The sequence below is a fragment of the Colias philodice genome, chromosome 8 (genome assembly GCF_061535455.1).
Source record: "Colias philodice isolate Cphi_HAF_F1 chromosome 8, ilColPhil1 Martin Lab GWU primary, whole genome shotgun sequence".
Classification (NCBI taxonomy): Eukaryota; Metazoa; Arthropoda; class Insecta; order Lepidoptera; family Pieridae; genus Colias; species Colias philodice.
Window position 1 is genome coordinate 2,136,223 of NC_143093.1, and position 11,957 is coordinate 2,148,179.

The window sequence follows — 11,957 nt, forward strand, 5'->3', positions numbered from 1 at the left end:
AGTTTTTTTTTTTGTTTGAGTGGGAATCGCCCTAAAGTCGCTTCTGGCACTCGCCGGCCGCTGCCGCGGCACGCTCGCTTCGCTCGCTCGGCTCGTGCGGCAGTTCAAATGTTAACCTAACACGCTCGTCGCTTCGCTCCTCGCTACCTATTTGTATGCTAAAAGTAAAAGTTTAATAGTTTTGTACAGTTTTAGGGCTTAACAGGAGTACGCACGAAACGATCTCGACTGAAAGGTGGCAAACGAACGGTAACTGAAAATGACGTCGTTATTGTTTTGTTCCACGGTACAAAGCGTACAATTAATATTGGACAGCGCTAGTCGTCCGCTAAACGGATGAATAAAATAAATTAGTCGTCCGATTACCGGATGAATAAAATAATTTAATCGTCCGATAACATCTATTTATCTAAGTCTAACTTATATAGTTAGGTTATCGGGGTTTCTTTAGAGAACTGCCGCACGTATTATAGGTTTTTTGTGGGGGGAGGAGGGCACACGTAGGTATTTGATTTTTTTTTGCGCGTCGACGGAGCCCCGCTTCGCGGGGCTCCTATTTCTGTGTAGTTTTTTTTTTAAAGAAACCTAACCTAACCTAACCTAACGGCTAACCTAACCTAAACTAGATTTTTTTTTTGCGCGTCGACGGAGCCCCGCTTCGCGGGGCTCCTATTTCTGTGTAGTTTTTTTTTTTAAGAAACCTAACCTAACCTAACCTAACGGCTAACCTAACCTAACTTGATTTTTTTTTGCGCGTCGACGGAGCCCCGCTTCGCGGGGCTCCTATTTCTGTGTAGTTTTTTTTTAAGAAACCTAACCTAACCTAACCTAACCTAAAGGCTAACCTAACCTAAACCTAACCTAACGAATTGAGGGTGAATATCTCCGCCATTTTTGATTTTAGAGAAAAGTTGTTCCTATAAAACATGCTTATATTATCGTTATCTTTACGATAAAACAATAATAAATAGGTGTTAAAATGACACCAACTCCATCAAAAGTCCTGCGCCCCCTTTGCTTTAGTCCAACCCAACTAGCTTTAGTGTTAAAAGGTTATCTAGTAATCCGAATAATCGGACGATTAAATTATTTTATTCATCCGGTAATCGGACGACTAATTTATTTTATTCATCCGTTTAGCGGACTACTAGACACTTCGATTAATATTTTTGTTAAATTATAAATTGCGAATATTAATAATTTTATTTTATTTAATCTATTTTACAAAAACTATACTTAATAATAATTATTTTTAATGTTGTTGTTAAAAAATATACAAATTTCATAAATAAAATTTAAATTATAATATTTTTTTTGTTAGATAGAAATGTTTTACCTGAAATGAAACGCGTTTGACAATCGCTGTAGGTCAATTTGACACTGTCATAACAGTAAGTTCGCGTTTCAAAGATAAAATGGAGTAAAATTTTCCGATTTTCAAAAATTCGTGACTCAAAAACAAAAAGTTTTCGCGCTGTGAAATTTCAGATTTAGGTTCCATAGGACAATAGCTAACCACAAAAAAAATTACGACTCTCAACTCCACGCCCTATAATGTACAGTTTAGCCTTTAAAGTAATAAATTTTCATTGTTATGTGTGCTATTATGTGTTTCTAATTTATAATAATATTGATGACAATAATTACAGGTAGTATGTGACTCTGACCTTAAAATCTGCGATATTGTGTGTCACTGGAGAGGAAGTACACATGATTCCCGCATATATAGAGAAAGCTCAATAAAGCGGAGGTTTGAGGAGAATGAATTTCATGGGAAGCTGATTGGAGATAGCGGGTATCCTTGTACTTCGCATCTTCTAACACCAATATTAAGACCAAGGACACAGGCAGAAGAAAGGTACAACCTGAGTCACATACGAACGAGGAATACTGTATAGTCTGTCCACTATAAGAATTGCTTTTTGACAGCTCGACGGGTGATACCAGAAGTGATGTTCAAAAGATTATCGATTGTGATACCATTTCAATTATAAATTCAAAATATTATCATAAATCGAATCAGGTACGTAAATAATAATTACAACGTAAACGTACTAATAAGATATGTAATAATAAGACCACATATCTATGCATTGTATGTTAAAACTAAACTAAACTAATATTTTATTATTTATTGGTTTCTATCTTACAATTTGGTTGTCTTTACGTTTAAATTATATAACATAATAGAAGAGTTTTTCTGTATCGGATATATTTACAGAGTATTTCTATCGATTATTTTAATCTATCGACCCATCATTGAATAATTCTGTGTAGGCATCACTAAGTGGGCGGGACCTGTCCATGAAGTACGATAATTATTTGTATGACATTTTAACATAGACAATACAATTAAACATAGGCGTGAAGCTGTCAAAAAGCAAATAATATAATGGACAGAGTATAGAGCGTTGCTTTGGGGTGTGGAAGCAAAGATTCCGCATACTCAACGAAACAATGCGAGGGTCTCTGCAAGTGATCAAGACCACTATTGTTGCTTGTGCAGTTTTGCACAATTTAGCAATACTCTTTAATGAGTCTATTTTAAATCAAGGTATTTGTGCAAACTAATATGTAAACAAAGTATATTTAATAATGCCAATACATAAAAAATAAGCATATTTTAATTCTTTATTTTGTATTTTTCTAGATCCTTCAGGCCTTGAAAATCAATTATTAATCGATCCAACTATCCCTGATAATATAGAAGATGAAGACGAAAATATAAACAGGGCCATTTATATTGAAACTTATTTTAATCAATAAAAACCATATTTTATTATTTTTCAAAATTTATTTTTTTTAAATATTCCTCCTCTAATGCAAGTATTTGGAGCTTCTTCTCGTGAAGCTCCCTCTCTTGTTCTATTCTTAATAGGTGAAGCTCCCTCTCTTGCTCTATTCTTAATAGATGCAACTCTTGTTGTTGCTTCATTAATTCCTCCCTGCTTTTTTTTGCAAGGAGGAATAATTGATGCTCGTAATTGGAATTTGATTTCCCACTGTAAAAATAACATAAACATTAAACATTATTTCACATAAATCACAGCTGAACAATAAGCACAGGAAATTTCATGAAATTCTATTTTCAACATTACATACTTACGTTTTTTTTGGTTTAGCTTTGAAAATATGATGTGTAGGATTTATACGTGGCAATTCAGTGGAGAAATTTGGCAATTCAGGCTAAAAATAAAAAAATAATAATTATTTTAAAATAATATAAATTTTATTTATAATACTGATATTTTTGTATAACATAACTGATAAAAATATTATACAAATTATTATATAATATGATTACCTATGCATGTGCAGTGCTTTCATCATTTTCATTCAATTTCAATGTATCATCAGCAGACTCCTTAGTAACTTCCTATAAATATATAAAATATAATTACTCAATCTCACAATAAAAAACTATATATGCATAGCGCTATTATCCCTTAATGGATATTCCAAATTAAGGAATAATAGCAGTAGAAAATGTAAAAAATATAAACCTGTTGGCCATGTGTTGCATCGCTATCGAAAGGATTGTTATCAACCACAAACTCATTAGGAAGAGCTGCTATAAGCTCTTGATCTTCAGGCGGAGGACTTGGTGGCGGAGGTCCCCCGCCTGTCATGTTTCTTGCCGTTCTAAATTTGTGTTCCGAAGCCTTAGCTTTCTTCAAATTCCTCCACTGATTTTGTATTTTTTATGGAGTGAAATGATATTATAACTGAAATATAAATACAATAATAATGTTATTACACTGTAACAATTTATTAAATACAAGAAACTGTTAGAATAAGTAAAACTAAAATAACCAAGACAAAACATCTTCCCATGCAAGTTTTTTTGCTGTATTTGTATTAGTCGACGTATCCTTATTCTCTAATATAATATGTGCTCGCTCGAGCACTAATTATTTTCGAAGCACTTTCTAAAGAGCAATATATATTTATTAATAAGCATTAAAACATGTAAGGAAATAAGTACATTCTATTAGATTTCTTGTGTACATTACGTACCTTATCCTCCTCACTCCAATTCGTCGAACGAGAACGTTTATTGATCATTGAACTCATTTTAAATTAAAACTGAATTTGAATTTATCAAAAATCTCAAATCTGTACAAATGTTTGAAATTTGAAAGTTATCAATATCCTGTCAGTTAAACCGTTAAACGTCATACAAAATAAAGTCTACCATTCATATTTGTCAAAAAGTACATTTTTAGTCAAGTTTTACGTGAATAGCGGGTTTTATTTCGATAATGTTACTAGAAAAAAATACATATATTGACGTAACTTAGTTGAGAGACTGCTGAGATAGGTTTATAAGTACCTAAGATTATTTTAATCATTGTTTACGGAGTTGAGAGTTATTTAACTGAGAGGTGTTTATGCAACAGATCAGTCAGTTTTTATAAGTAAGGCTGGTAATTTTTTACGACATCACATTAGAAACCTCAAAAATAGCAGTACTTCTCCACTATTTAATGGATGTTATTATACATATAAACCTTCCTCTTGAATCACTCTATCTATTAAAAGAAACTGCATCAAAATCCGTTGCGTAGTTTCAAAGATTTAAGCGTACAAAGGGACATAGGGACAGAGAAAGCGACTTTGTTTTATACTATGTATAATATAATAATGATAGTGATAGCACAGTATTACAATATTATTTCCTACAGTAAGGAAACGCCTTTGATGTCGCGCGATGCCGCCGCCAGCGTAGGTACTTACGCTGCCACACGAAAATACGCTAGGGTTGCAACAAATGGGAAATAAAACAATTGTGATTATTAATATTATGATGAAATCATTTATTCATATGTACATTCAAAATAATTGCGATTATTAAATCTGATGTAATCATTTGTTCATAAATATATAATTACAGATATTGCACTGCTAAATATTATTTACGTGGACACTTTATTTTTGGATGTTCTTAATTGTATATTATACCATTTAAGAAGTAATGCATTCGCATTGGGATGTACAACTGATTAGAAAATAATGAGGACAACATATACATAGCTTTGATTTTAATTCAACAGATACAATTATTAATACAATCTTTCTGAAATATTGTTTCCTTCTGGGATTTCAATGTAGATTTACATCCGTAAACGGAACAGTTTTTGCGCGCCATAATAGAATATGTAAGTACCTATGTATAATAAAATTATTACACAAAAAATACGACTGCGTCGTCCTTTCGCGATAGTTAATGCAAACTCAGCGTGATTGCATTAAGCGGCCCGCGTCGCCCGACCCCCCGCCAGTTCCCCTCCGTTTCTCTGCACAAGTACATTCGTCGCCATACTGTAGGAAATATGGTGATACTGTGGTGATAGTCCGGCTAACGAAAGATAAGACTGGAAAAGGCGGCAAATTCAAAAAATCATCATATTAAGGTAACCTAATGGTAACTTAGGTTATAGTTGGAAATAAAGTTTTGATACTTTAATTTATTATTACGAGCTTTGTTTTTTTGAGAGATTAACAACCTCTACAAACTCTTCATCTATATAATATTATATATATGTAATCTGGTACAGTTATCTGATACAGATAAAAAAAAGAACAGCTAGTGAAAGTAATAAAAAACATAATAAAATACAATTAAATTTTGTTTAATCAATATAATCATATTAAATCTAAAAGCCGCGTTCAGCCGCGAATAAAGAATAAGAATCACTATCATTATCTCTGACATCATTAACTCTTCCATTTCTGCAGTTATTCCATCTTGTTTTTTTTGTACTGCTCTTCAACATGAATAACATGGTTCGGTCATAGAAGAAATCTCGTTGAGATACTGATTTTGTGTCTTTAAACATTTTGAACGGACAGATCGTTCAATTTTATATTGTTGCTTTAATAGTTTATAACTGGATTACTGGTATCATCCATGCAAAATAATAATAATAATATTAAACAAATCATATAATGTGCAATGCAATCAAGATGAAAAGTATCAAAATATCAAGTCACACTGTGTGTTTTTCCTTGAAAACTACATCTCTTTCAAATTGTTTCTTTTTAAATTTATTAATCATAGTTTAAAGTTTTCGTCATGTTTTCAACTCAGTTTTCAATTATTAGAAATCACTAAAATCCTAAGCTAAAATCGCAGAAAATAAAATCACTTTGACAAGCTTTGACACATCAACAACTCAGGTTTTAATGACAGTTAACTGTTAAGTGTTGCCAAATAAATTTTCGAAATAAAAAGCCAGTCTCATCTTTCGAACCAGACGTGACTAGTATAGATTTATTTATTGATTTAATAAATGAAACGATACCAATTTAAATTTCGCGCTGTTTATGTATGATGTGCGCATGTCTTAATGCTCTAAGGCGCATGCGCAGGTTTCAATTATTTTATAACTAGTGCCCCGGCTTCGCCCGTGGTACATATTTAGTATCCTATATCCTTCTCCTGGCTCTAAACTACCTCCCTGCCAATTTTCAGCTAAATCGGTTCAGCCGTTCTTGAGTTATAAGTGGAGTAACTAACACGACTTTCTTATAAATATATAGATTTTAATAAAATAAATAATTTAACAATTTCAATGATGGACCTATACGGACCTAACGGTAAAGAATACGATTTTGATAAAATTCGCCAATTTTGATATGGATGAGGTGCTAAAGTGTAATTTTTTTATACCCAAAATTAAAAAAAAAATATTTAAAAAAAAACTAAAGGGGACCTAACGAAAAAATTGTGGGACCTTATAGGACCTAACGAAGACCTATAGATTAAGGTCATTTTTGACCCAAAATTCTATGGATGGGGTGCTAAAGTGTAATTTTTTTATACCTAAAATTTAAAAAAATATTTAAAAAAAAACTAAAGGGGACCTAACGAAAAAATTGGTGGACCTTAAAGGACCTAACGGGGACCTAACGATCAAGGTCATTTTCGACCCAAAATTCCATAGATGGGGTGCTAAGTTTGCACTGGTATGCAAATTTAGCACCCCATCAATGGAATTTTGGGTCGAAAATGACCTTAATCGATAGGTCTCTGTTAGGTCCTTTAAGGTCCTATATATGCACAGGTTTTATTTATTTTATAATTAATAATAAAATAAATAATTTGCATTGGTGGAAAATTTGTGAGGAAACCGGCAGGTCGAAGAATCAATTGTTCGACGATATGTGATATCCGCCAACCTGCACTTGGCTAGCGTGGTGAATTGTGGCTTCATATTATGAAGCTCGTGCGGCGTGCCCTAGCAGTGGGCTGATGATGATGATGATTGTATTTTTGTAGATGTTTCAGTTTCAGTATCTTTTTTATTCATTTTTCACAGATTTCCCGAACAGCTAAATTTTTCCTGTATTTTGTTAAAATTTTCCTGTTACTTACTTGTCTAGAAAATTGTTTTACGATACAGTGGGATTAGTGGGAAAAAAGGCAAATTAAAAATAGAACCTGAACTTCGAAAAAAACTGTTAAGTTTATTTTAGCTTCGATTCCTTCAAGGCTAGTTATTGCAAGGTAGGTAGGTACTGCTCACATAATTTGTAAACATCGATGTAACTAATAACGTGTGATTATTTAACGATAAAGCCTAGGTTTAGTAAACATCCTGCTTGAAACGAACAATGGAAGAAGGGTGCTAACCGAGAGTATTAGGGCATTTGGTTATTGTTACAATGAAATTACAGACCGATTTGTGGAAAAATGTATTAGTCGTAGTTTTCTTTACGACAGTCGTTTGTGCTAAAAATTCAGATGAATCTAATAAGCCTGATATTGCTAGGACTGGTAAAACGAAACGACAAAAGATGGGTAAGGCAAGAGTTTTTTCAGCCTTTTCTAGGCACATAATATTTATATGGCCAGAGAACTGATTTATTAAAATATTCATTATGAAAATATGAAATTATATCTATATTTTGAAAGTAAATCTCAGAAATTGGTTTCAGTACAAAACTCTGCTGTAGGCACTTTATCAAATGTTATAACTCAAATTCAAAATTTACCAAACATGGACCTCGGAAGAAGATTCCAAACGCCTTGCAAGACTGGTAATAAGTGTGGAAAGGTAACGTTTACATAATTTTTTTAAGAATAATTATATTCTCACCAATATGTACTTTATATACCAATACCAATGTTATAACAAGAAAAGGTGTTTTATTTGTTTGTACCAAATAAGCTTCGAAACTACTGGACTGATTTTAACCATTTATCGTTCTTAATGTTTGTCATCTTCGTACAAAAAATTAGGAATTAAAACAAGAGAGCTCTTACTTCTCTTCAAATGTATTTGGAAATAATTATTATACTTCAGGTTATTAAACGTCTAATGGTGCCAAAATTAGCTCAATTAGAGAACACAATAATGGGGATAATGAAGGAGCTATCCAAAATGCCGCCGGGTTCCCGCCTTCCGGATAAATATACTAAAACAGAACCCATCAAGTTACTTTTGGATCAGAATTACAAGTTTGTTATTTTATTTTTTTCATCATCAAGCAGTTGCCATCATGAAAAATCATTTCGAATTTATGTGATATAAAATTTTCCGTTTAATTCTTTATTACATTTTAAAATAACACTTATTTTAACACAACACTTGTAACGACTAAAGTTTTCTCCCGCGGATTAGAATATTGTAAGCTATAGAAACTATCATAAACTTATAAAATGTCTTGTACCTATTTACTTGAAAAAAAAAAGATCGTGTGTGCCGATCACATGTGTCAGAAGTGAAATTTCTTTAGCAAGATTCAAAGATAGCAAAATGATCGCCTTACTCTATGACGTGACGGTACTGCCATGTTTAGGTACTCTCATCGCGCCTAAAGAAGTTTCACTTCAAATGGATTAAATATTTTCATTCAAAACCTTTGTTTTCTCCATAAGTAGGTATTAATGATTTTTTTATATATATATTTCCAGAGAGGACGTCTGCATGGACAAACTGGAATCTTGCTTGAAGGAAGATAAGCGAAGAAAGCGTATATTAAAGAAGCTTTTCTTTAAGAAATATAACTCTATACGACAAGAGTTGATCGGTTATGGCGGCAGGAGGCTTTGGGGTGGTGAAGGGAATTTGTTCTATAGATAGTTGAAATAAAGTTTAAAATTATAAATTTGTGTTTTATTAGAGTTATTTATCCTACTTCTGTTTTAACAGCGTTTATAATCTACTCGGTTAATCAAATGCACTCGAATAGGCTACGTATAATCTAGAAACTTTTGTTCCTTTATACAGGGTGTCCCACTATCGGTATACTAAGCGCGAAGCGACTTGTAGTCTTGCATCCACTGATCACGTAAAAATACTTAAACAACAAAATTACGCCAAAATTTTTTTGCTAAATTTTTCCTTTCATTCATGTTTTCTTCTCTAGCTTCACGCAGCCGGCATATAACGCTTCGCTAATGTGAGCATTTTGTCTATGAAAATATAATCTTAAACGATAGTTCACGTGCGGGTGGCAAAGTTGGGCGGTTTGCTTGTTATGGGTGTACACAAAGAGTTTTAAGAATTCATCTATTTGAAAAAAAAAAAAAATGCATCTGAAATTTTATAAGTATTTTTTACGTACTCAGCGTATGCAAAACTATAACCTCCATTGAGCTTAGAATACCGACGGTGGGACACCCTGTATAACTCAAAAAATACTCTATAGAATTTAAAAATTTTGTTTCTATTAGCTACTTCATTGCCAAGAAACATTGGCAATATAATATTCTACCATAATATTTGTATCCCGGGTACGTTAGAACGAATTTAGTACAAACTGAAGTAGGTTGCAGTGTGTCTGTAATTAATTTATAAGTGTAGTAAGTGAAGTCCCATGTCCCCTAGTGGGGTAAGGGGCAGATGAATTATACATCTGTTTCACTGATCGATTTTCTTTAGGGACAAGTAGGTGATCAGCCTTCTGTGTCCTACCGGACCGAGACATTATTTTTTCTTCGTCTCCACCGGGAATCGAACCCAGGACCCCTTGATGCTACGCCCACGCGTCAACCGCTGTACCAAGGAGGCGGTCACACATAATTAATTTAAAACAACAATAAAATCTATGGCTGATGTCTGACGTCCTAAATGTGCTTATCGATTATACATAAATTAGAAATCTACTTATGCCATAAAACAGTGAAAATCATTAAAAATCAACTATCTTTTCTGTTTGAATATTAAGCATATATAAGTACATCTTTGTTTTAAGCTTTTTAATAATATTGTAGAGACAATTAAATTTAATTTCATTAAAGACAAGAAGAAGAATTCGTTTTGTAGTCTGTGATTGGAAGTGTTAAAACCTTATCTCCACCCAAAGTCGTAAATTAATTATAGCGATGCCATATTAGCCTAAAAAAACACTCCTCATACCATTGCTCCGTTTTAGTCGTTTAATTTCAAAGAATTGATATTGCTCCCTATCTTTTTTTTACTAGACACATATTGCTATTAATTGTTATTAAGTCGAATTTTTTTTTGCTAGTAACTATACCCTCTTCATTTTTGCTTGTTCCTGAAAAATTCTCAATCCCTGAGCGCAGATATTGTATCTATATATTCAGCCTGTGATTTAGCGATTTCTCCACCGCACTATTGTATAAACTTAGTAAATAAATCATTTATACAATTTCTGAGAAATGTTGAAAAAAATTCTTAAGTTCACGTGAAACGGTTTAGGATATTAATCACGTGTCGAAGTTTGTTTCCTGATCGATATAATTAAAGCAAACACTGTTTGTTTTTCTAAACATTTCGTTTTCAATTAGGCAACACTTTATTCCTAACACGTTTTCGAAAAGGCAATCTAGTTTGAGCATTTACAAAATATGTTCCGGTTATAAGCTACAGTAAAGAGTTAAAATGACTGAAAAGTGCATAACGTTGGAGATGTTTTTTATAGTATTAATAATTGCAATCAGAGGCATATGGGCTTTTGATGATAGTAAGTATACTTTATTTTTAATTCCAAAAATGAAATAACTTTTTATCGTCGCTATATTTTGCGCCTGAGTTGCTTTTTTAGTCGATCAAGTTTTTGTAATACTTTTGTTATACTCTTAGCAATTACATAAAACGCCATATTTACTATTATTTCAGTATATTATGTGAATAAAATATAGTTAAACGATTCATAAAGTACATTTTATATGAAATATTGTCAAATTAGTAGTAATTAAATTCATTATTACTTGTCTATAACCTTAACATTTTCAAAAAAAAAAAACTACGTAATACTCCTTAAACTAAACTACTCCTTAAAGGAGTATGTTTTCACTTGGTTTAACTGTATTGCTCATATTTGCAGGTCTCCTATTCACGGTTTCCCGAGCGCCACGATATTTCGGTATCCTCCAAGATCACAGAGGTCAGCCGCTGTCTGTTGAAGTGTCTGAGGAATATATGGACCAAGACTACATTGCTACCAATAGGTCAGTAAAATCTATTTAGATTTTGAATATATGTTTTATTATGTCACAACATCTAAGAATTTTTTTAACGGAAGGTGGCGAAATATCATTAATTTTAACTAAGTTTTTTGAAGTTATATTGCTCAAAAAAGTTACGTAAATGATTATATGTATACGTAAACGAAACACAGAGGATTGTAACAATATGTATTTTGATTTTTTACAGGAAGAGGCACAAAATAGACTGGAATAAGTAAGTGTAATTTTCAATATTCGTAGCGACATGAAAGCAAGAAAAAAAAATCAATTAGCAAATTGATGTTCAGTTCAGTTCTGAATAATTGTTGCTTGAATAATATTTACTTTTTTTTCTAGAAATCCGTTGGATATGGATGACTTCGACGATGATGAGACAGAAGAAATATTAGACGAAAAGGATAAAGATGTTAAATTACCTAATAAATTTAATTTACAAGCTGGACCAGTTTGAGGAAATGCAGACAATTATTATATCTACCTAGATAAGTTTATTATATTAATAAATATTATTAAA

At 32.3% G+C, this 11,957-nt stretch overlaps 2 protein-coding genes and 3 long non-coding RNA genes across 5 annotated transcripts; 3 read left to right on the plus strand and 2 right to left on the minus strand.

Annotated features, from left to right (window-relative positions):
* Positions 1–2,410: 2,410 nt before the first annotated feature.
* On the plus strand, positions 2,411–2,792 carry LOC149486333 (uncharacterized). Its single transcript, XR_016315919.1, has 2 exons — positions 2,411–2,554; positions 2,651–2,792. It is a non-coding gene; the product is annotated as an uncharacterized LOC149486333 (long non-coding RNA).
* On the minus strand, positions 2,775–3,698 carry LOC149486334 (uncharacterized). The gene is made up of 4 exons (XR_016315917.1): positions 3,504–3,698; positions 3,305–3,376; positions 3,107–3,186; positions 2,775–3,002 (listed from the first exon to the last, which is right to left on the minus strand). It is a non-coding gene; the product is annotated as an uncharacterized LOC149486334 (long non-coding RNA).
* A 1,919-nt stretch (positions 3,699–5,617) lies between these two features.
* On the minus strand, positions 5,618–6,969 carry LOC149486335 (uncharacterized). The gene is made up of 2 exons (XR_016315924.1): positions 6,150–6,969; positions 5,618–5,899 (listed from the first exon to the last, which is right to left on the minus strand). It is a non-coding gene; the product is annotated as an uncharacterized LOC149486335 (long non-coding RNA).
* A 699-nt stretch (positions 6,970–7,668) lies between these two features.
* On the plus strand, positions 7,669–9,089 carry LOC149486336 (uncharacterized). Its single transcript, XM_089697774.1, has 4 exons — positions 7,669–7,804; positions 7,942–8,060; positions 8,310–8,464; positions 8,921–9,089. Exons 1-4 carry the CDS (start codon positions 7,669–7,671, stop codon positions 9,087–9,089), a joined length of 579 nt encoding a protein of 192 aa, XP_089553900.1.
* A 1,767-nt stretch (positions 9,090–10,856) lies between these two features.
* Positions 10,857–11,894, plus strand: LOC149486337 (uncharacterized). The gene is made up of 4 exons (XM_089697791.1): positions 10,857–10,938; positions 11,302–11,425; positions 11,631–11,657; positions 11,780–11,894. The coding sequence occupies exons 1-4, from the start codon at positions 10,857–10,859 to the stop codon at positions 11,892–11,894; spliced, it is 348 nt and encodes a 115-aa protein (XP_089553917.1).
* Positions 11,895–11,957: the final 63 nt, after the last annotated feature.